This window comes from Rhinolophus sinicus, linkage group LG16 (assembly GCF_036562045.2).
Source record: "Rhinolophus sinicus isolate RSC01 linkage group LG16, ASM3656204v1, whole genome shotgun sequence".
In the NCBI taxonomy this organism is placed as follows: Eukaryota; Metazoa; Chordata; class Mammalia; order Chiroptera; family Rhinolophidae; genus Rhinolophus; species Rhinolophus sinicus.
The window spans coordinates 27,382,674-27,398,303 of record NC_133765.1 but is presented as its reverse complement, the minus strand read 5'-3'; the positions used below and the strand labels follow the sequence as shown (position 1 = coordinate 27,398,303).

At 48.4% G+C, this 15,630-nt stretch overlaps 1 protein-coding gene and 1 long non-coding RNA gene across 3 annotated transcripts in view; one reads left to right on the top strand and one right to left on the bottom strand.

The window, feature by feature from the left end:
• The first annotated feature begins 699 nt into the window (after positions 1-699).
• Positions 700-13,043, top strand: HSPB8 (heat shock protein family B (small) member 8). The gene is made up of 3 exons (XM_019753966.2): positions 700-1,569; positions 7,774-7,837; positions 12,003-13,043. The coding sequence occupies exons 1-3, from the start codon at positions 1,200-1,202 to the stop codon at positions 12,160-12,162; spliced, it is 594 nt and encodes a 197-aa protein (XP_019609525.2). The 5' UTR covers positions 700-1,199; the 3' UTR covers positions 12,163-13,043.
• The window catches only part of LOC141569253 (uncharacterized), a 295,225-nt gene continuing 287,977 nt past the window's right edge, over positions 8,383-15,630 (bottom strand). Inside the window, exon 4 of one of the 2 annotated variants that reach the window (XR_012492757.1) lies at positions 8,383-8,511. This is a non-coding gene — a long non-coding RNA (uncharacterized LOC141569253). Of the gene's footprint in view, positions 8,512-13,150; positions 13,498-15,630 lie in introns of those variants that run through there. The other variant, XR_012492759.1, reaches the window with a different exon arrangement.

Genomic DNA, 15,630 nt, shown 5'->3' with positions numbered 1-15,630 from the left:
ACAATGGTTATACTAAACGCTTCCATTGCTGAACACAGACTATGGCTGTCTCCTCATCTGTAAAGTGGTAACACCAGTATCTGTATATCTCTGATGCTGGTGAGGCTGAGGCGAGTTAATATTTGGTACAGCACCTAGAACAGGGCCTGGCACATAGCAAGCGTTAAATAATTGAGAACTCCACATTGAAAATCTGAGTGCCAGTCTGCGAAGGGCTTAGGGGGGACGGCCTCATGTATTCCCCATGACACACCCATGGGCAGGCTGCCATTGAGTCCATTTTACAGATGGGGAAACTGACAGCTCAGTGCTGGTGGGAGGAATAACGTGACTGCCCTCAGATGGTACTGAAGGCAAGCTCTGAGAGTTTGTAACTGAGGATTGCAACCCAGAGCCATCTGCCTTCAATGCCACTGGGCTCCGGGCTTTTTCCTCCCCCTCTGCAGGAGCCCTTTCCTCCCCTTCTGCAGGTCCCCAGCGCGGGAGGCAGGATGCAGCATGCTCAGGGAAAGGTATTTGCAGAGGGTGACCTGAGCTTTCAGCCAGGCGAGGGTTATTAATAGCCAGGCCTTAGTGCCCTGCTCCAGGAGGGCGGGCTCTGGAGGAGAGAGGGGGAGGGCGGAGCTGAGCCGTCAGGGGGAGGAGAGACTTGTCCAGAGAGCCTGGCTGCGTTGGAGGAGAAGGCCCCTCCCCGCCCCCTGGGAGCCCAGCTGTTCCCTCCACAGATTCTCCAGGGCTAGTTCATCACCTCCGAATACTCCTGTGACAGGAGGCGCTTACAAAACCCGCCTCCTGCCCCAGCAGCAATAAATAGAAGACTCCCAGCCCAGAAGCAGAGAGAAGTTTCTAGGGGTTTATTAAGCTCCCGGCTTTACTCTAGACCTCAGCGACTCTGGCTGCCAGCCTGGGCGGCCTGGGAGGACAGTGGCTGACTGATTTCTGGTGAGGCAGTGTGGAGAGGGGCCCTCTGGGATTTGGCTGGACCAGCGGAGGATTGCCTTTGGTGGCTGGAGTGTCGTTAGGGGCTGGGACCCTAGCCTGGTGTGTGCCTTGGTCCTTGGCAGTGGATGGTTCGGCATTTTCTGAAACTGAAGAATAAGCTTGGAAGGCTAGCCTACCCATATCACCTTGCTGTGTGACCTTGGGCAGGTGGCTCTCTCTCTCTGAGCCTCCGTCTCCCCTCCAGCTCAGCAGCCGCTATGGCGGATGGTCAGATGCCCTTCTCCTGCCACTACCCAAGCCGCCTGCGCAGAGACCCCTTCCGAGACTCACCCCTCACCTCCCACCGCCTGCTGGATGACGGTTTTGGCATGGACCCCTTCCCCGACGACTTGACTGCCCCTTGGCCCGACTGGGCCCTGCCTCGACTCTCATCAGCCTGGCCAGGGTCCCTGAGATCCGGCACATTGCCCCGGGTGCCCACTGCCACGGCCAGGTTTGGGGTACCTGCCGAGGGCAGGAACCCCCCACCCTTTCCTGGGGAGCCCTGGAAAGTGTGTGTCAACGTGCACAGCTTCAAGCCAGAGGAACTGATGGTGAAGACCAAGGACGGATACGTGGAGGTGTCTGGTAAGTGGGGGGCAAGAGGGGGAGAGAACCCTCAGCCCTAGGAATAGCCAAGAGGACGTTTCCTTAGAGGGGAAGCTATGACAACATGACACAGGTGACTTCAGGGCTCAGGAATGCAGCCCATGGAGGTTATCTTTAGGGAAGAGCTCTCCGCTCCTGGCTTCCAGGAGAAATCTTAACCTGACCTGGCTTTGGGAACCTTGGGGTGCTGTTTCGTCAGAACAGGCAGGAAAATAGAAACCACATCAGATATTCTGACAGAATTTCATAGAAAGAAGTGAAACTAATGTAGAAGGAAAAACAGGACAAAGAAGAAATGGGGTTCATTGCACCCAGCATCACACATAGTCTAGAAGGATGTTTCATGCTGAGTGTTGAGTGTGAGTAACCAGCACAGGTTTCAAGTGAAATGCTCCTTGTCCCAGATAAGGAAACTGAGGCTTAATAGCCATTATAACGACACTAATGGGTATCCTTGAGAGCTTGCTCCCTGCCAAGCACCACAATTCGTGCTTTACCTAGAGCATCTCAGGGAATACCACCAGAGGACAGGGGTCTTATTTGTGTCCTCTTTTTACAGATGAGGAAACTGAGGCACTGAGAGGTTAACGTAACTTGCCCAAGGCCACCAAAGATTCAAACCCAGGCTGTCTGGGAACTGGGAGGCCAGAAGCAAATTGATGATTTATTGAGTCCCTATCAGGGGCCAAAGCTGGGCTAAAACTTTTATGTCCCTTCTCCCAAATAATCCCTACTCTAGTCCCGAGAAGGAGAGGTATCTAGTCCCATTTTGCAGCTGAGGCTGAGGCCCAGGCGGGACTCATCCAAGGTCACGCTGTGAGTCAGCAGAAGAGTCTGGGCCTGTCCACGACTCCAGGCACAGCGCTTGTGTCACCGTGTCCCAGCCTGGGAGAGGGAATGCTCTGGGCAACAGTGAAGAGGAGACTGGAGTCTCAGCCCCAGTGCAGCTGGGCAGCAGAGGAAAAGCTTTCTCGCTTCCCTCCCAATTAAAGCTCCATTAAACAGAACATGTTCCCTGCAGGCTTTCCAGGCCCAGAAAATCAATAAAAACCATTGCAAACACAGGCTGGGCAGGAACAAGCCCTGGCAGAGCAGCGTTCAGGGGGAGTTTCAAAGCCTGACAGAGCAGAATTATAAACATCAGAAGCTCCGACGGGTGTGGTGGGCCAGGAGACACCTTGGGGCCACGTGCTGATGGAGGGGGGTCAGCCAGGGCTTTCCGAGTTGGCTGGGGAGCCAGGCAGGATTCTGGGACTAGCTCTACCACTAACCAGTAGGATGTGCGAGTTATTTCACTTCCCTCTCCTTTGTTTCATCTGGAAATTGGGGTTCAGAGGGCTACACAGCAAAAGGATTGTTGTATTAAATGAGGTGATGCATGCGACGTGTGTATATCATGCCTGAAACACAGTGGGTCAGTATTGTTGTTGATGTTGTTTTATTAAAATGCCAGCCACATAGTAAGGCCCTAATACATCCTAAATGGCAGCTAGTCTTTGATACCTGGGTTCATATCCTGGCTCTGCTGTTCACTCTCTGGAATGATGCGGACAAGGAAGTCTTTTCACTGCTCTGAGCCTCAGTTTCCTCATCTGCAGAATGGGGATCATAATAATATCTATGCCGTGAGGCTGTAGGGAAGACTAAATATATGCAGACAATATATGATAATAAATGCAGTGTCTGTAAAATGGAGCTAATATGATAGTGCCTGCCTGGCACTCTGTAAACAGATTATTTCTCTTCACTACTCCCTTCTTTGTTTTAACTAGGATTCCAGAGTCTTCCACCCCAGGGTGGAGGGTCCCCTATGCCCTATGGTCCCTCCAGGAGACGTCTGTCCAGCCCTAAGGTCTTTCTCTCCATTCTTCTTTCTAGGTGCTTCTTAACAAGTGGGGTGTGGCAGTTCCAGGCTGAGATCCCAGCTCAGTTTCCACTTGTGTAAAATGGGGTTGTTGCGGGACTTAAGACAAAGATAGACAAAACCTATAGTAACATTGTACAATTTTCGCTTGTAAAGTCCTCACAGGTCTGCACTTAGCAACCTCCACTTGACAGAATGCAGATCCCCTGAGAGTACAGCCAGACCCTTATAAAAATGGTTTAAAAGATCAGATCTATATCTAGGGCTCCATTGAGACAGCAACTCTCGAGGGAAGTCAGATAGATGTCAGAGCCAGTGTCCTACCTTACACCCGCAGACAGACCTCTTCTTCTTCCTCAAGTACTTTGTGTGGGATCCTGTGCTAAATGCCGACATAGGCCGGCGTGCTGGTTCTTCCCATGGACTTCTAAGGAAATATGGGTAGGTTTGTTACACCCATTTTACAGATGAGGGCCGAGGCCCAGAGAGTAACTCACCCGAGATCACCTGTATCTCCAGGGCCCACTGTCTGAAATTCAAAGCCAGGCCTCTTTAGTTCCAAGTCAGGATGGCTGGATTTGCTTCTGATTGTATGGCCCTGGGCAAATACTATCACCCCCTGGCTTCAGCTCTACTATTATCTTACGAAGAGGTGAACTAGATCAGTATTTGCCAAACGGTATGTGATAGGATGTCACTAGCCATCTGAGAAATGGAGGAGGGAGGGAGTCCAGAATTCTAGAAGGTGCCAGATGAAACAAAATTATAACCATGTGTCCTCAGTGCAGGACTTATCAGAGCCTTGAGTTTGTTAATGTAGTTTATGAATCTCTGAGAGACAGCCCTGTCTTATCTGACCATGTATGAGTGTCTAGTTCTAGGGAAGTGTTTGGATAATGCTGAACTAGAAGATTTCCATCATCATGCCTCACACACCCTTACCCTTACCCTGCTACCACCAGCCAAGAAATATCGCTTTCATGGGCCACTGGACCAGGCCCTGGCCAAGGAAAGGACTGGAAAAACCCTGAGGCTTTATTCCCGCCCCTTCGTCTTAATCCCAGGGCCTCTGCCTCCTCTGGAAACAGCGCTTTCTTTCTTTAGCTGGGCCAGTGGCTTTCCCTGAAGGGCAGATGCCACCGTCTTGGCACCTATATTTCTCGGAGGCCTGTTGAGAAAATGGTATCTGGGGCCCTGTTGCTGTCCCTGGCCTCCAGATGAGGTTTTTAAAAAATCTTTTTAAGTCATACTAATTACTTTTTTCTGTTTACAAAAAAAAAAAAGAAATATTTCCACGTAGAAAATATAAATAGGAAAACAAAATAAGAAATTAAAAATCACTCAGAATCCTTAAACTGCCCCAATAAATATTCAAATAATATGTAAATTAAGCTCTAAAATGCTCCTCTTAGCAACACCTTCTTTCAACCAGATTAGGCCCCCCTTTATGGAAATCTTGGAGCCGGCCCTCCCTCACCCCAATACCCTATTTTCAGAGCATGGACAGGGAGGGTTGGCTTCTGAGGAGCAGTCCTTTCCCCAAACATCAAAATAAAATATAAGCGTTTACCTTCACACAGTATTTTTACAACTTATAAAGCAGTTCTGTGACTCACTCTCATTTGCTCCTCACAGTAACCCAATAATTAGGAAGTTGTTGTCACCTCCATTTTAGAGAACAATAAACTGAGGCTCAGAGAAAAATAGGGGTGTGCCAGGAAATGTCCAAGCGAGGCCTCAAGTCCCAAACCCACATACTTGCCTTTGAACCTTTGCTCCCACTCTTCCAAGCTGTGTGACCTTGAGCACATCACTTAAACTCTCTGAATGTCCGTTCCCCACCCACAACATGGTAATAATCAAAGTACCTGCTTTCTAAGGTTGTTGTGAAAATTAAAGGAGTTGATATCGGTGGGGTGCTTAGAGCCGTGGCTGACAGCAAGTAGGGGCTGTATAAGAGTTTGCTATTATTGTTCTTATCATCATCGTCCTTTTAGTTATTCCCAGGACACCAAGGGTGTAAAAGGGCTGAGTCAGAGGTACTGGCCTGTCCCCAAGGGAAGCAGGCCTCTGGAGGCCCAGGCTTCGGGGTGGATGTCAGGGAACAGAGAGTGCTCCTTTGGGCATGGGCCTGGGTTAGAGCTGGGCAGTTGGTGGTCATGGACTTGGCAGGTCAGAACAAACTCTCAGAGCATCAGCACATTCACAGAATGGCATGTTCTGCTTAGCCAAACACTCCCGTTTCAAAACGGATTCCTATAAATGCAACCCATTCTGTCCAGCTGGTGGGAAAATACATGGATGCAGCCTTGTTTTCCTAAGGGCAATTTAGTGATCTACAGATCAAGCCTTAGAGATTCTAGAACTTGGAATTTATCCCAAAGAAGTCAGTGGGCAAAGACCTAACAACAAGAATGTTCAGTGCAGTGAGATTCTTTTTTTTTTTTTTTATTATTCATAATTTTTTTAAATTAAATTTATTGGGGTGACAATTGTTAGTAAAATTACATAGATTTCAGGTGTACAATTCTGTATTACATCATCTATAAATCCCATTGTGTGTTCATCACCCAGAGTCAGTTCTCCTTCCATCACCATATATTTGATCCCCCTTACCCTCATCTCCCACCCCCCACCCCCCACCCCCCTTACCCTCTGGCAATGGTTTGGTGGTTGCCAGAGATTCTTTTCAATGGCGGAAACCTCAGTGCCCAAAAGCCGGGAGTAGCTAAATGAACTTCTATAGCCTCACATTGGAACGCTGTGCAGCCATTAAAAATCCCGTTGAAGGCTATTTGCTGTAATACGGAAATAGAATTATCATGGGTTAGCAAGACATAAAAACAGGTTTTAAGCATAATGTACAATATGATCCCATTGGCTAAAGTACATGATATACATCTACGCTATATAACATTTACGCCTTTCTAAGCAACATAGAAAGAAAAGTCTGGAACATTTACAAAAATGTTGCCAGTGGTTTCCTCAGGGTGATGGGATTATGGGTGGTTCTAATTTTTTTTTCCTACATTTTCTAACATACACATGCATTATCAGGGAAAAAGTTATTAATAGAGGGATAATGAATAATAAAAAGTAATTAATAACGTAATTACCTATAAATTATCAGCTTTTAAAAATCTGGACTGTAGAAAGACACACTATCCTACAAGGGTATTTACAGTCTAGATTCCCAAGCTTCTCAGAAGGTTGTTCCTATGTAAATGAGGGTTTTTGGCCCTGGCACATGGCCCCATAAATGAGGACTATAATAGGAGCCAAATGGCTCTGCCAGGCACTAATTCTTTGCTTAAAGAGACATTAGAGACAATCTCTCCATTTAAAAAAATAAGAGTAGGGAGGGGCCGAGAGGTTCAGAATTTGTTATATAAATTGCAAAATGATACCAGTTTGGGCCCAAGCCTTTCTGTAATTTCGCCTTTTTTCCTTCCTAAAGAAAGAAAGAAAACCCTTCTTCCTCCTGCGCCCTGCAGGAGGTGGGGCAGGTGGAATTTCACATCCATAGTGCATAATATGTCATTTCTTAAGGAGAGTCCCCTTTGCAGAGTCTGGGTGGTTTTTGTTAGCAGACTGAAGCTTTATTTCCAGGCAGTTCTTTCAGTACTAGATACAGCTAGTGTGGCTCAGAGAACTACCATGTTTCCCCGAAAATAAGACCTAACCAGAAAATAAACCCTAGCATGATTTTTCAGGATGACATCCCCTGAACATAAGCCCTAATGCGTCTTTTGGAGCAAAAATTAACATAAGACCCGCTCTTATTTTCTGGGAAACACGGTAATTGGAAGCTGGGATGGGCAGAGAGGCATCAGATCCCAGTACTTGGCTTAGATTCAGAGCGAGCTGGGCTGGAGCCCAGGGTTGCCAGGAACCTGTTAGATGACCTTGGGCCCATCTAGATCATGATCTTGGACCCTTCAATGGGTGTCAGTTTCCACATCGGTAACCAAGGGAGAAAGAAGCCCGTCTTCCGAACCCAGAAAGGCTTCTCTGAGTGAGAAAGCCAGCTAGGTGGTAAACTCGCCCCACTGTTTGCTACCACCGATTCTGGGATGTTAGCCTCAGGGTTAGGGGAGTGGGGTCAGCTAGTCCATTGCCTTATTTCATCTTCACAACAGGCTGGAAGGTGGGATCAGGTGAGAACCCTTAAGGCCTAGATACCTGCAGCCTCTAGATCAAGCCCCAAGTCACACAGTGAGGGAGGGGTGGGCCCAAGAGTTGAATCCAAGCCCGAGTCCTGAACAGTGGATGTCCAAAGGGACTTAGATGGTGACATGTGGCATTCCTCTCCCTTCCAGGCAAACATGAAGAGAAGCAGCAAGAAGGTGGCATCGTTTCCAAGAACTTCACAAAGAAAATCCAGTAAGTAACCTGGCAGTGTGGATTGCAGGGTGAGGTGGAGGGGGGCAGTGCCTGGGACCTAAAATCTGGAGTCTGTACCCTTTTGGGTATCTCTCCTGGGAGACACCCCCTGGGGCAGGGAATTGAACCCTCACCCTGAAGGGGGAAAATGTTGCAGCAGACCTGCAATAGGATCCCAGGAAGAAGAGCACGTAGATTGTGCCATCTTGTCTGCTTAGCGCCCTGTGACATCAGTATGAACAACCCCATTTGGTAGACAAAGAATCCGAGAATAAGCGAGAGGCAAGCTGGCTCGTCCACAATTCCACGACACGTGGGGCACTTACCCAGCCACATGGTGTGGCTGAAGGAGGATGTCCATCACCATCAATAAAGCCCCTCCCCTGATGCCCCAAGTGCCCTCGTGGCATGTCCGGAAGGATTGTTGCTGTAACTCTCCCATGGCCAGGAGAGTGTGTACCTTCTCTAGGGCACCGACGAGAATTAAGCCGGAAGGTTTCCTGACACCACTGCTTCCTACCAGGAGGGGTTTTGCGGCTGAGAGATTGGGACCCAGGAAGGGCAGGTGTTGCTGAGGGGAGTGAGGAGGGCTCAGGCTGGAGGAATGATGAGGGCAGCCGACGACCACCAGGCTGAGCCAATGAGTCAAAGCCACGGAGGCCTCATGGAGGTGCCTGTAGGGAGAAGAGACACAGGGACGTGCTGGTGACTGGTGGTTCATGGCCACATCTTCTCCCTATCGGCATCCCTCTGCCACGTGCGCTTCCGGCCCCAGCGTCTTACCTCGTCATCGCTGCCTGTAGCCTTTGTTTGCAGCGAAGGTGTGCAGAGACATCACCCTCCTTATATTTGGGGGAAACTAAGTCTCCCAGAGGTGAAAGGACATACCCAAGGTCCTTACGGTTAAAATTTAGAACAGCCCCAAATTGACCCCTGAACTCTGAGTCCAGGGCTCATTCCTGAGCAAGGAATGCCCTTTCCTCATCTACAGGAGGGATGGGTGGCGATTCTAGCCTTGCAACTGAAAATGAAGTGAGTGCCTGGCCCAGCAATCGACACACAGTTGCTCCTCATAAGTGGTGTTTTGTTATTACTATTATTGTTGTTATTGAGTCTTAACTCCACCCCTAGCCCTGGTGGAGATGGCCTGTGTCTGGAGAGGTGGCACTAGCTGAATTCCAAGGCCTCTTTCAGCTTTGGGATCCTGCAGTCCTGTCTCTCTCTCTCCCCCACCCCCCACGTGTCCATTCTCTGCCCAGCGCCTCCGGAGTTCTGGGAAGCCTGTGGACATTTCCTGATAAGGCAAATGCCAAACAGTTTCTCTGCTCACTGGCTCGCCTACCATCCCTGAGCCCCACACCTCTCCCTGATCCAGCAGCCAGATCAAATGTTGAGAAGAAGGGAAAGAAAGGGAAACGGGAGCGGGAAGGAGCTGATGTTTCTTTCAAGAAGCTCAAATAAGGTCTCAGGATGGAGTCACAGACAGGGCACAGCTATGAAAGGAACTGAGCTGGAAAGAAGTCAGCAGATTCATCATTTAAAAAAGACGGCCGTGCATGGATTTCGCCATCTCTGAGGCCTCAGGGAAGACAGCTTGCTGGGAGTTACTTGACCAGATAGAAATACCTGAGGTTGCTGAGGCAGGGCTGCTATTCAGCTGGGACCCAGCAGCTGAACTGGGCTAGTTGTCAACAGTTCTGGACTAGCCAGTGCCCTGAATCCCTCAGGTGCCCTCCCTAGCCAAGAAGCCATCTTGAACTTGTCCCCAGGACCGTCCAAATCTCCCCAATTCCAACAACTAAAGGATCCCCAAGGACCGTCCTCCATCACTATGGCATGAATCCATCCATTCTGGTTGGTCAGTGTCCAGCTGTGCCAGTTGTCCAATATTCTGAGTCACACCCCTGGGTGTAGCAAGTCCTGGCTCCATGAGAAAGTGAGTGGGTAGCTTAGAGCTTCTGTTCCTGCATTTCCTCCTGGACAGATTGTGATGGGGAACGAGAGGACGTGTGTAAGGCATTTAGCATAAGGTATAGACTCGGTGCTCAGTCTGTGGGGACTAATCTTATTAAAACCTCCAACCCAGGTCACCTGGTGAGAGACCTTGAACAAGTGTATTCCAACTTCTCGGCCTCGGTTTCCCCATGTGTAACACGAGGCCATTGTCCTGGAGAATCAAGAAGATTCTTCTGGGCTCTGACATTCTATGGTTCAATGACACGGCAACTTGTGCTAAAATATTCACTATTGTCCAGGTGCCCACTTTTGGGCCAATGACTATAATCCCAATGTAGGAGCTAACATTTATTGAGCACTTACTGTATACCAGGCACACATAATTCTCATATCACCCGAAGAGGTAGATACTTTTGTTACCAGGTTTTCTCTACATAAATATAGGAAAGGGAGGCGAGACCACTAGCCTAAGGTCACACAATCAGGAAGAGTCAGAATTTGCATTCAGCTCTGCCTACCTGCAACGTCCATGCTCTGGACCATGGTTTCCCTGTCACATTGTACCAGGTGTCCATTGAGGTGGCACGCAAACAGTTAAACAGAGCTGGCCCATCCCAGTGCGGGGGGGGGGGGGGGGGAATAGCCAAGCTTTTGGCCTTTCTCTGCTGTAGAAGCTTGACTTGGCAGCCCTCCAAGTTCCCTCTTTCTCTTCCACCCTTCTCAGCAGGCCCCTTGTTAATCTCTGTGGCTCCAATTTGGCAGGCGTCTCCTGGGTAGGTGCAGCTCATGTGGCTACAGGTTGCATTCACAGCAGAACACTCCCTGGCTGCTCCAGGAAGCGCCCTACCCATGACTCTGAATGGGCTTACGTCACTTCTTGGTTCTTTCATCAAGACCTGTGAAGATGCATTTACAACAGGCAGACCCAGCCTGCGCCAGGAAAATGCTATGGCGCTGGAACCTTCCGGCCTCTCCCCATGGTCCTTTTTTCAAAAGTCTGGAACCAGAGAAGCAGTAGAACATCACAACCAGCTCCTCTGGGTTCCGATACCAGCATTCCAAGCCTATTCCCATCGGCTGCTTACCAGCTATGTGACCTTAGGCAAATCACTTCACCTCTCTGATCTCAATCTCCTCATCTGTAAATTGGGGATAGTAATTGAACTTGCCTGATGGGACTATTGTTCATAAATAACTCAGATGATGCAGGTGGGGTCCCTGGCACATAAAAAGTGCTCAGACGGCCCTAATTTTCATTATTTTTATCAGTAACGACATCCCACTTAGGCTGTCCACATGTCCTCACAATTCCAAGAGTTTGTTGAAGAAACTATGTCCCAGAAGTCTTGTTCACCCCCCCAAAATCCAAAACTCATAAAAGAGCTGTAGAGCTGGAAGCAGATTTGGGGTCAGAAATTCCATCTTTGATGCTTTGTCACTCACTGATCCGGTCTTTGATTTCCCCAAGTCTCTAGTAAGTGTCCTGAGCGACGGGCGTATTAATTCCTACCTATTCCAGGCCTATGATAAAGCTCTAACCAGGTAACACCCATGAAGGTGTTTTCGGAACAAAATGATCATCTCCTGCTACAAGATACTTACGAGGTGCCTCAAATCGTGACTCATTCTAAACATCGTAGCGATGTTGCCATCTGAGGTCTAGCCCTGTGGCCAGCCTGACCCCCTTTATCTACCAAGTTGCCTATTTCCCCATTAATTCCACCAGTAATTGTGTTTTGTAGTGAAGCACTCGCCAGCAGGCACATGGCAAATGAAAATGTGTCCCTAACTGATGCTGTACAAAGGGATGGTTGCGGTGGCCATTTCTGCCAGCAGCTGGTCAGTTGTGGGTGCTGAGCGGAAACCTGAACACTTGGGCCACAGCTCCCTTTTCAGTTACTGTTGGAGCAGCGTTTTACCATTTGCAAAGCATCTTCAGATTTCTTTGTCTCATTCTAGAGCCTCAAATATTGTACAGGTTTAATATTATTATCTCCATGTTGCAGAAGAGGAAACAAGCTCAGAGCAATTGAGTGGCCTTCCCAAGATCACACACAGAGCTAGAAAGGGGCAGAGCCAAGATTCAAGCCCAGCATTGTATATGGGCCAGAGCCTAAGCTCTTACCAAAAATAATTTCTTTCAAATGAATGAAAAGATGTTTAGGCCGCGTTAAAATAATAAATGAATAAAATCTTGTGCTTCTTCTAGGCTTCCTGCAGAGGTGGATCCTGCGACGGTATTTGCCTCACTTTCCCCGGAGGGCCTGCTGATCATTGAAGCTCCCCAGGTTCCCCCGTACTCACCGTTTGGAGAGAGCACTTTCAACAACGAGCATCCCCAAGACAGCCAGGAAGTCACCTGTACTTGAGACCCCAGTCTTGGCCCGTCTTTGTTCCCTCCCCAACCCCAGGGCTTCTCTGATTCCAGGGTACATACATATTATTTTAGCTGAACTCATAGATTTAGGGTGACTAAAAGGTTGGGGGACGGGGGTGAATTGACCAGTCCCTGCATAGTGTAGTGCTAGGTTTTTCCACAAGAGGGCGCAATTGGCAAGTCATGCTCAGTTGCGTTAGGCCAAAATGCTGGGAGTTTTTCTTTTCTTTACCTTTTCTATCTTGATAAAAAAATGTTGCACATTCTATAGTTGCAAAACAAATAAAAGGGGACATAACATTTCACATTGTACCTTACTTTGCAGTGACTGCAAGGTTTGTTTTTCTCTGGGGACCTCACACCACCCAGATTTCTATTCTGGGCTCCCAACATCCCTGCCTGCCCCTTGGTTGGTTGATGGAGCCCATTAGCTCACCCCACTGTGTTTCTCCAGCCCTAGCCTATAAAGGGTGAGAGACAGGTCTTCCATCTCCAAGTGGGGTTCATTCAACAACCACACGAAAACAAGTAGTGCCTTCTGCCCTCCGCCCAGGAGTTTATAGCATGTTGCCAAGCAGACACTCCCCGAGGACTCTGGAAGCCCCTCAGTTTCTCTTCTGGCTAAAGTTCCCCCTTCCTTGTGTCTCCTATGTCCACATCAGGATTTTTACAGAGGGGGTTGTCTCCAGACAGCTCCATCAGGAACCAAGCAAAGGCCAGACAGCCTGGCAGGCAGGATAGTGGTATTGTGTATAGGGGTGGGACGTGTGTGTCATTGTTATTTGAATTGTGCTGTTGTTTAGGGGAAAGTAACAGTAAATAAAAATAATAATAACAATAATAATAATAGTAATAAAAGAGCTGATGTTCTTAGCCATGTGTGTGTTTTTTAATTGGGGAATTAAATACTACACCACTTAGATTTTCAATATCAATTGGGAATGCTTGTGGCTGCAAATTAACACCCGATGAATAGTGGCTTAAATGACATAAACATCTATTGTCTAACCTTACAAGAAGTGTAGATATGATTTCACAGCTTTTTTTCCAGCTGTTGTGCCACCCAAACCCGGAAGTATTTCCACCCTTTTTCTCCTCCATCTCTGACAAGTCTACAAGGTCTGTCCTCATGTTTGCAAGATGGCTGCAGCAGCTCCAACATCTCATCCTCATAATGACAATGTATAGGAAGAGAAGGCAGGGGTGAAACGGTCTTCTCATCTGGCATTCTCTTTTATCAGTGGAAGGTCTTTTCGAAAAGCTCTCAGCAGACTTCTGTTATCTCATTGACCAAAACTGGGTCATATGTCTATCCTGAAGCCAAGCCCTGGCAAAAGGGAAAAAGATGGTCATGATGGGCTTCGACCAATATTGATTTATCCTCGGAGGCCAGAAACACTGCTGCCTACACAAAACAAGATTCTGTGAGGAAGGAGGAAAGGGGCATAGCAGCTGTGAGGGGCGTCAACAGTGGTGCAATGGCTGCCACAGACCACACCGCCAAGAGCCCCGAACCCTGAACGTGCTGTTAGGGAGCAGGGCTGCCGGCGCAGTGCATCAGCTAAAACTCTTTCTGTGCCAAGTGCTAGGAAACCCGACTCAAACTGATTTAAGCAAAAAGGGGTAATTATTGGTACACGTGGCTGAGAAGTCCAGGATAAAAGTTTCTTTCAGAGCTGGAATGATGTCAACAGAACTCCGTTTCTCTCCATCTCTTGGGCCTGAGGTGTTGGCTTCATTCCCAGTGTCCCTGTTGTCCCCTGCCTCCCCCGCTCCCCACCCTCCATGCCCCCATGTTCCTTCATGTCACCACAAGATGGCTGCAGTCACTACAGCCTTACATCTTCCCATGTGCCAGTCCCCAGAGAGAAAAGCCAGTCTTCTCTCATAGCTTTCGCCATATTCCCAAGAGTCATTCTTATTGGACCAGCTTGGGTCATGTGACCACCCTTGAGCTACAGCCCACAAAATCAGTGCTGTGATTGGCTAGACGTGAGTCTCCTGCTCCATCCCTGGAGCCAATCCCATCTAATCCCCACAACACCCTAGGAAGTAGATATTAATTTTACAATGAAGAAGCTGAGGCTAAGAGAGAAGAGGTGGTTTGGGTAAGTCACGTGGTGACAGCAGAACTGGAAGCTAGATGTTTGCTTTTGGAAGAGTTAATGAACTGCTGCTGGCCTGCTTTTCCAGAGCACCTCCAACCCCCCAGAAGGCATCAGAAGTCAGTGAATATTTCCTGAGCACCGACTCAGCTAGGTGCTGTGCTAGGAGCCATGGATATAGAGACCACAACTCCTGCCCACAGGGAGGTCACAGAGCAGAGGCAGGTGGAGAGAAAAAACGCCAGGCCCTCACTAAATCCTAACTGTGTGCCAGACACCCTGATAAGGGACCTAGTGTACGATAGATTCAATTGCCCTACAATTCTGTGAGGTAGATTCAATTCTTACCTCCATTTTACAGATAAGGAAACAGACATGGAAGAGATAAGTGCACTGCCCCACATCACACACCTGGCAGGCCACAGGCCCAGGCAGTCTGATGCCAGGACCTTCACTATGAACTATTAGTGACCCTGTCCGCCTTTCTCCCAACAAAGCAAAATGTAAGTGTCCCTTACGTGAAGCCTTCCAACTTGTGGGGAGAGAAGATAAATGATATTTCAAGTTGGGGCTTTGCAGGTGTGGGGGCGGGGGGACGTGAGGGTCAGGGATGGCTTACAGAGGAGGGGTTCCTCCTGTCGGGTTTGATGACCGGCAGGGTTGTAGGACTTGAATAAGCAGGGCTGGGTGGGAAGGTGCCGCACAAGTAGAAGAAAACACATGAGCCAAGGCGAAAGGTGTGTCCCTTTTAAAGTCCATTGACGGCTCCCCATTGTTCAAAGGATCAAATGCCCACGCTTGAGCTTGTTTGCAGGACTTATGATGCATTTGGGGAATCTGTCCTCAGATTGTCTCTCTCCACCCGACCCCAATCTCTCACCCTCGCTCTCCAGCCCCATCTAACTTCTCTCTGTTTTTCCAACCAGACAGGCGCTCTCTTGCTACCAGAACCTTGAATACACTGTTCTCTCTCTCCCAAACACTACTCTCCCACCCTCTTCACGGAGGGTCTGTCAATGGAAGAATGTCCAAACTGGTAGAGAATTTTTATAAGACTTTATTTGAGCCAAAACTGATGACGAATTCCTGGGAAGCAAGATCTCAAATGCTCCCTAGAATGGCAGTTTGGCAGCTTCTTTTATGCATTTGAATTAAGGAGCGAACATAAGGAAGATTACATGAAGGTGGGAGAAAGCAAGGTGGGGACTGGATTACAGGATCGTTAACAAGATTATGCGCTCTCTTGATGGGGGTTACATTTATTTCAAAAGTGTGTTAACCTAGATGCACAGAAACAGTGGACAGGGCTTACTTTAAGGTAAAGATAAACCTTTTACTAAAATGATTATATGCCT

Bases quoted from the DNA above. Each gene is read 5' to 3' on its own strand.
- HSPB8 (XM_019753966.2), top strand. From the start codon at position 1,200: ATGGCGGATGGTCAGATGCCCTTCTCCTGCCACTACCCAAGCCGCCTG. The intron at 1,570-7,773 runs GTAAGTGGGGGG...TCTCCCTTCCAG, and splicing joins CGGATACGTGGAGGTGTCTG to GCAAACATGAAGAGAAGCAG. The intron at 7,838-12,002 runs GTAAGTAACCTG...TGCTTCTTCTAG, and splicing joins AACTTCACAAAGAAAATCCA to GCTTCCTGCAGAGGTGGATC.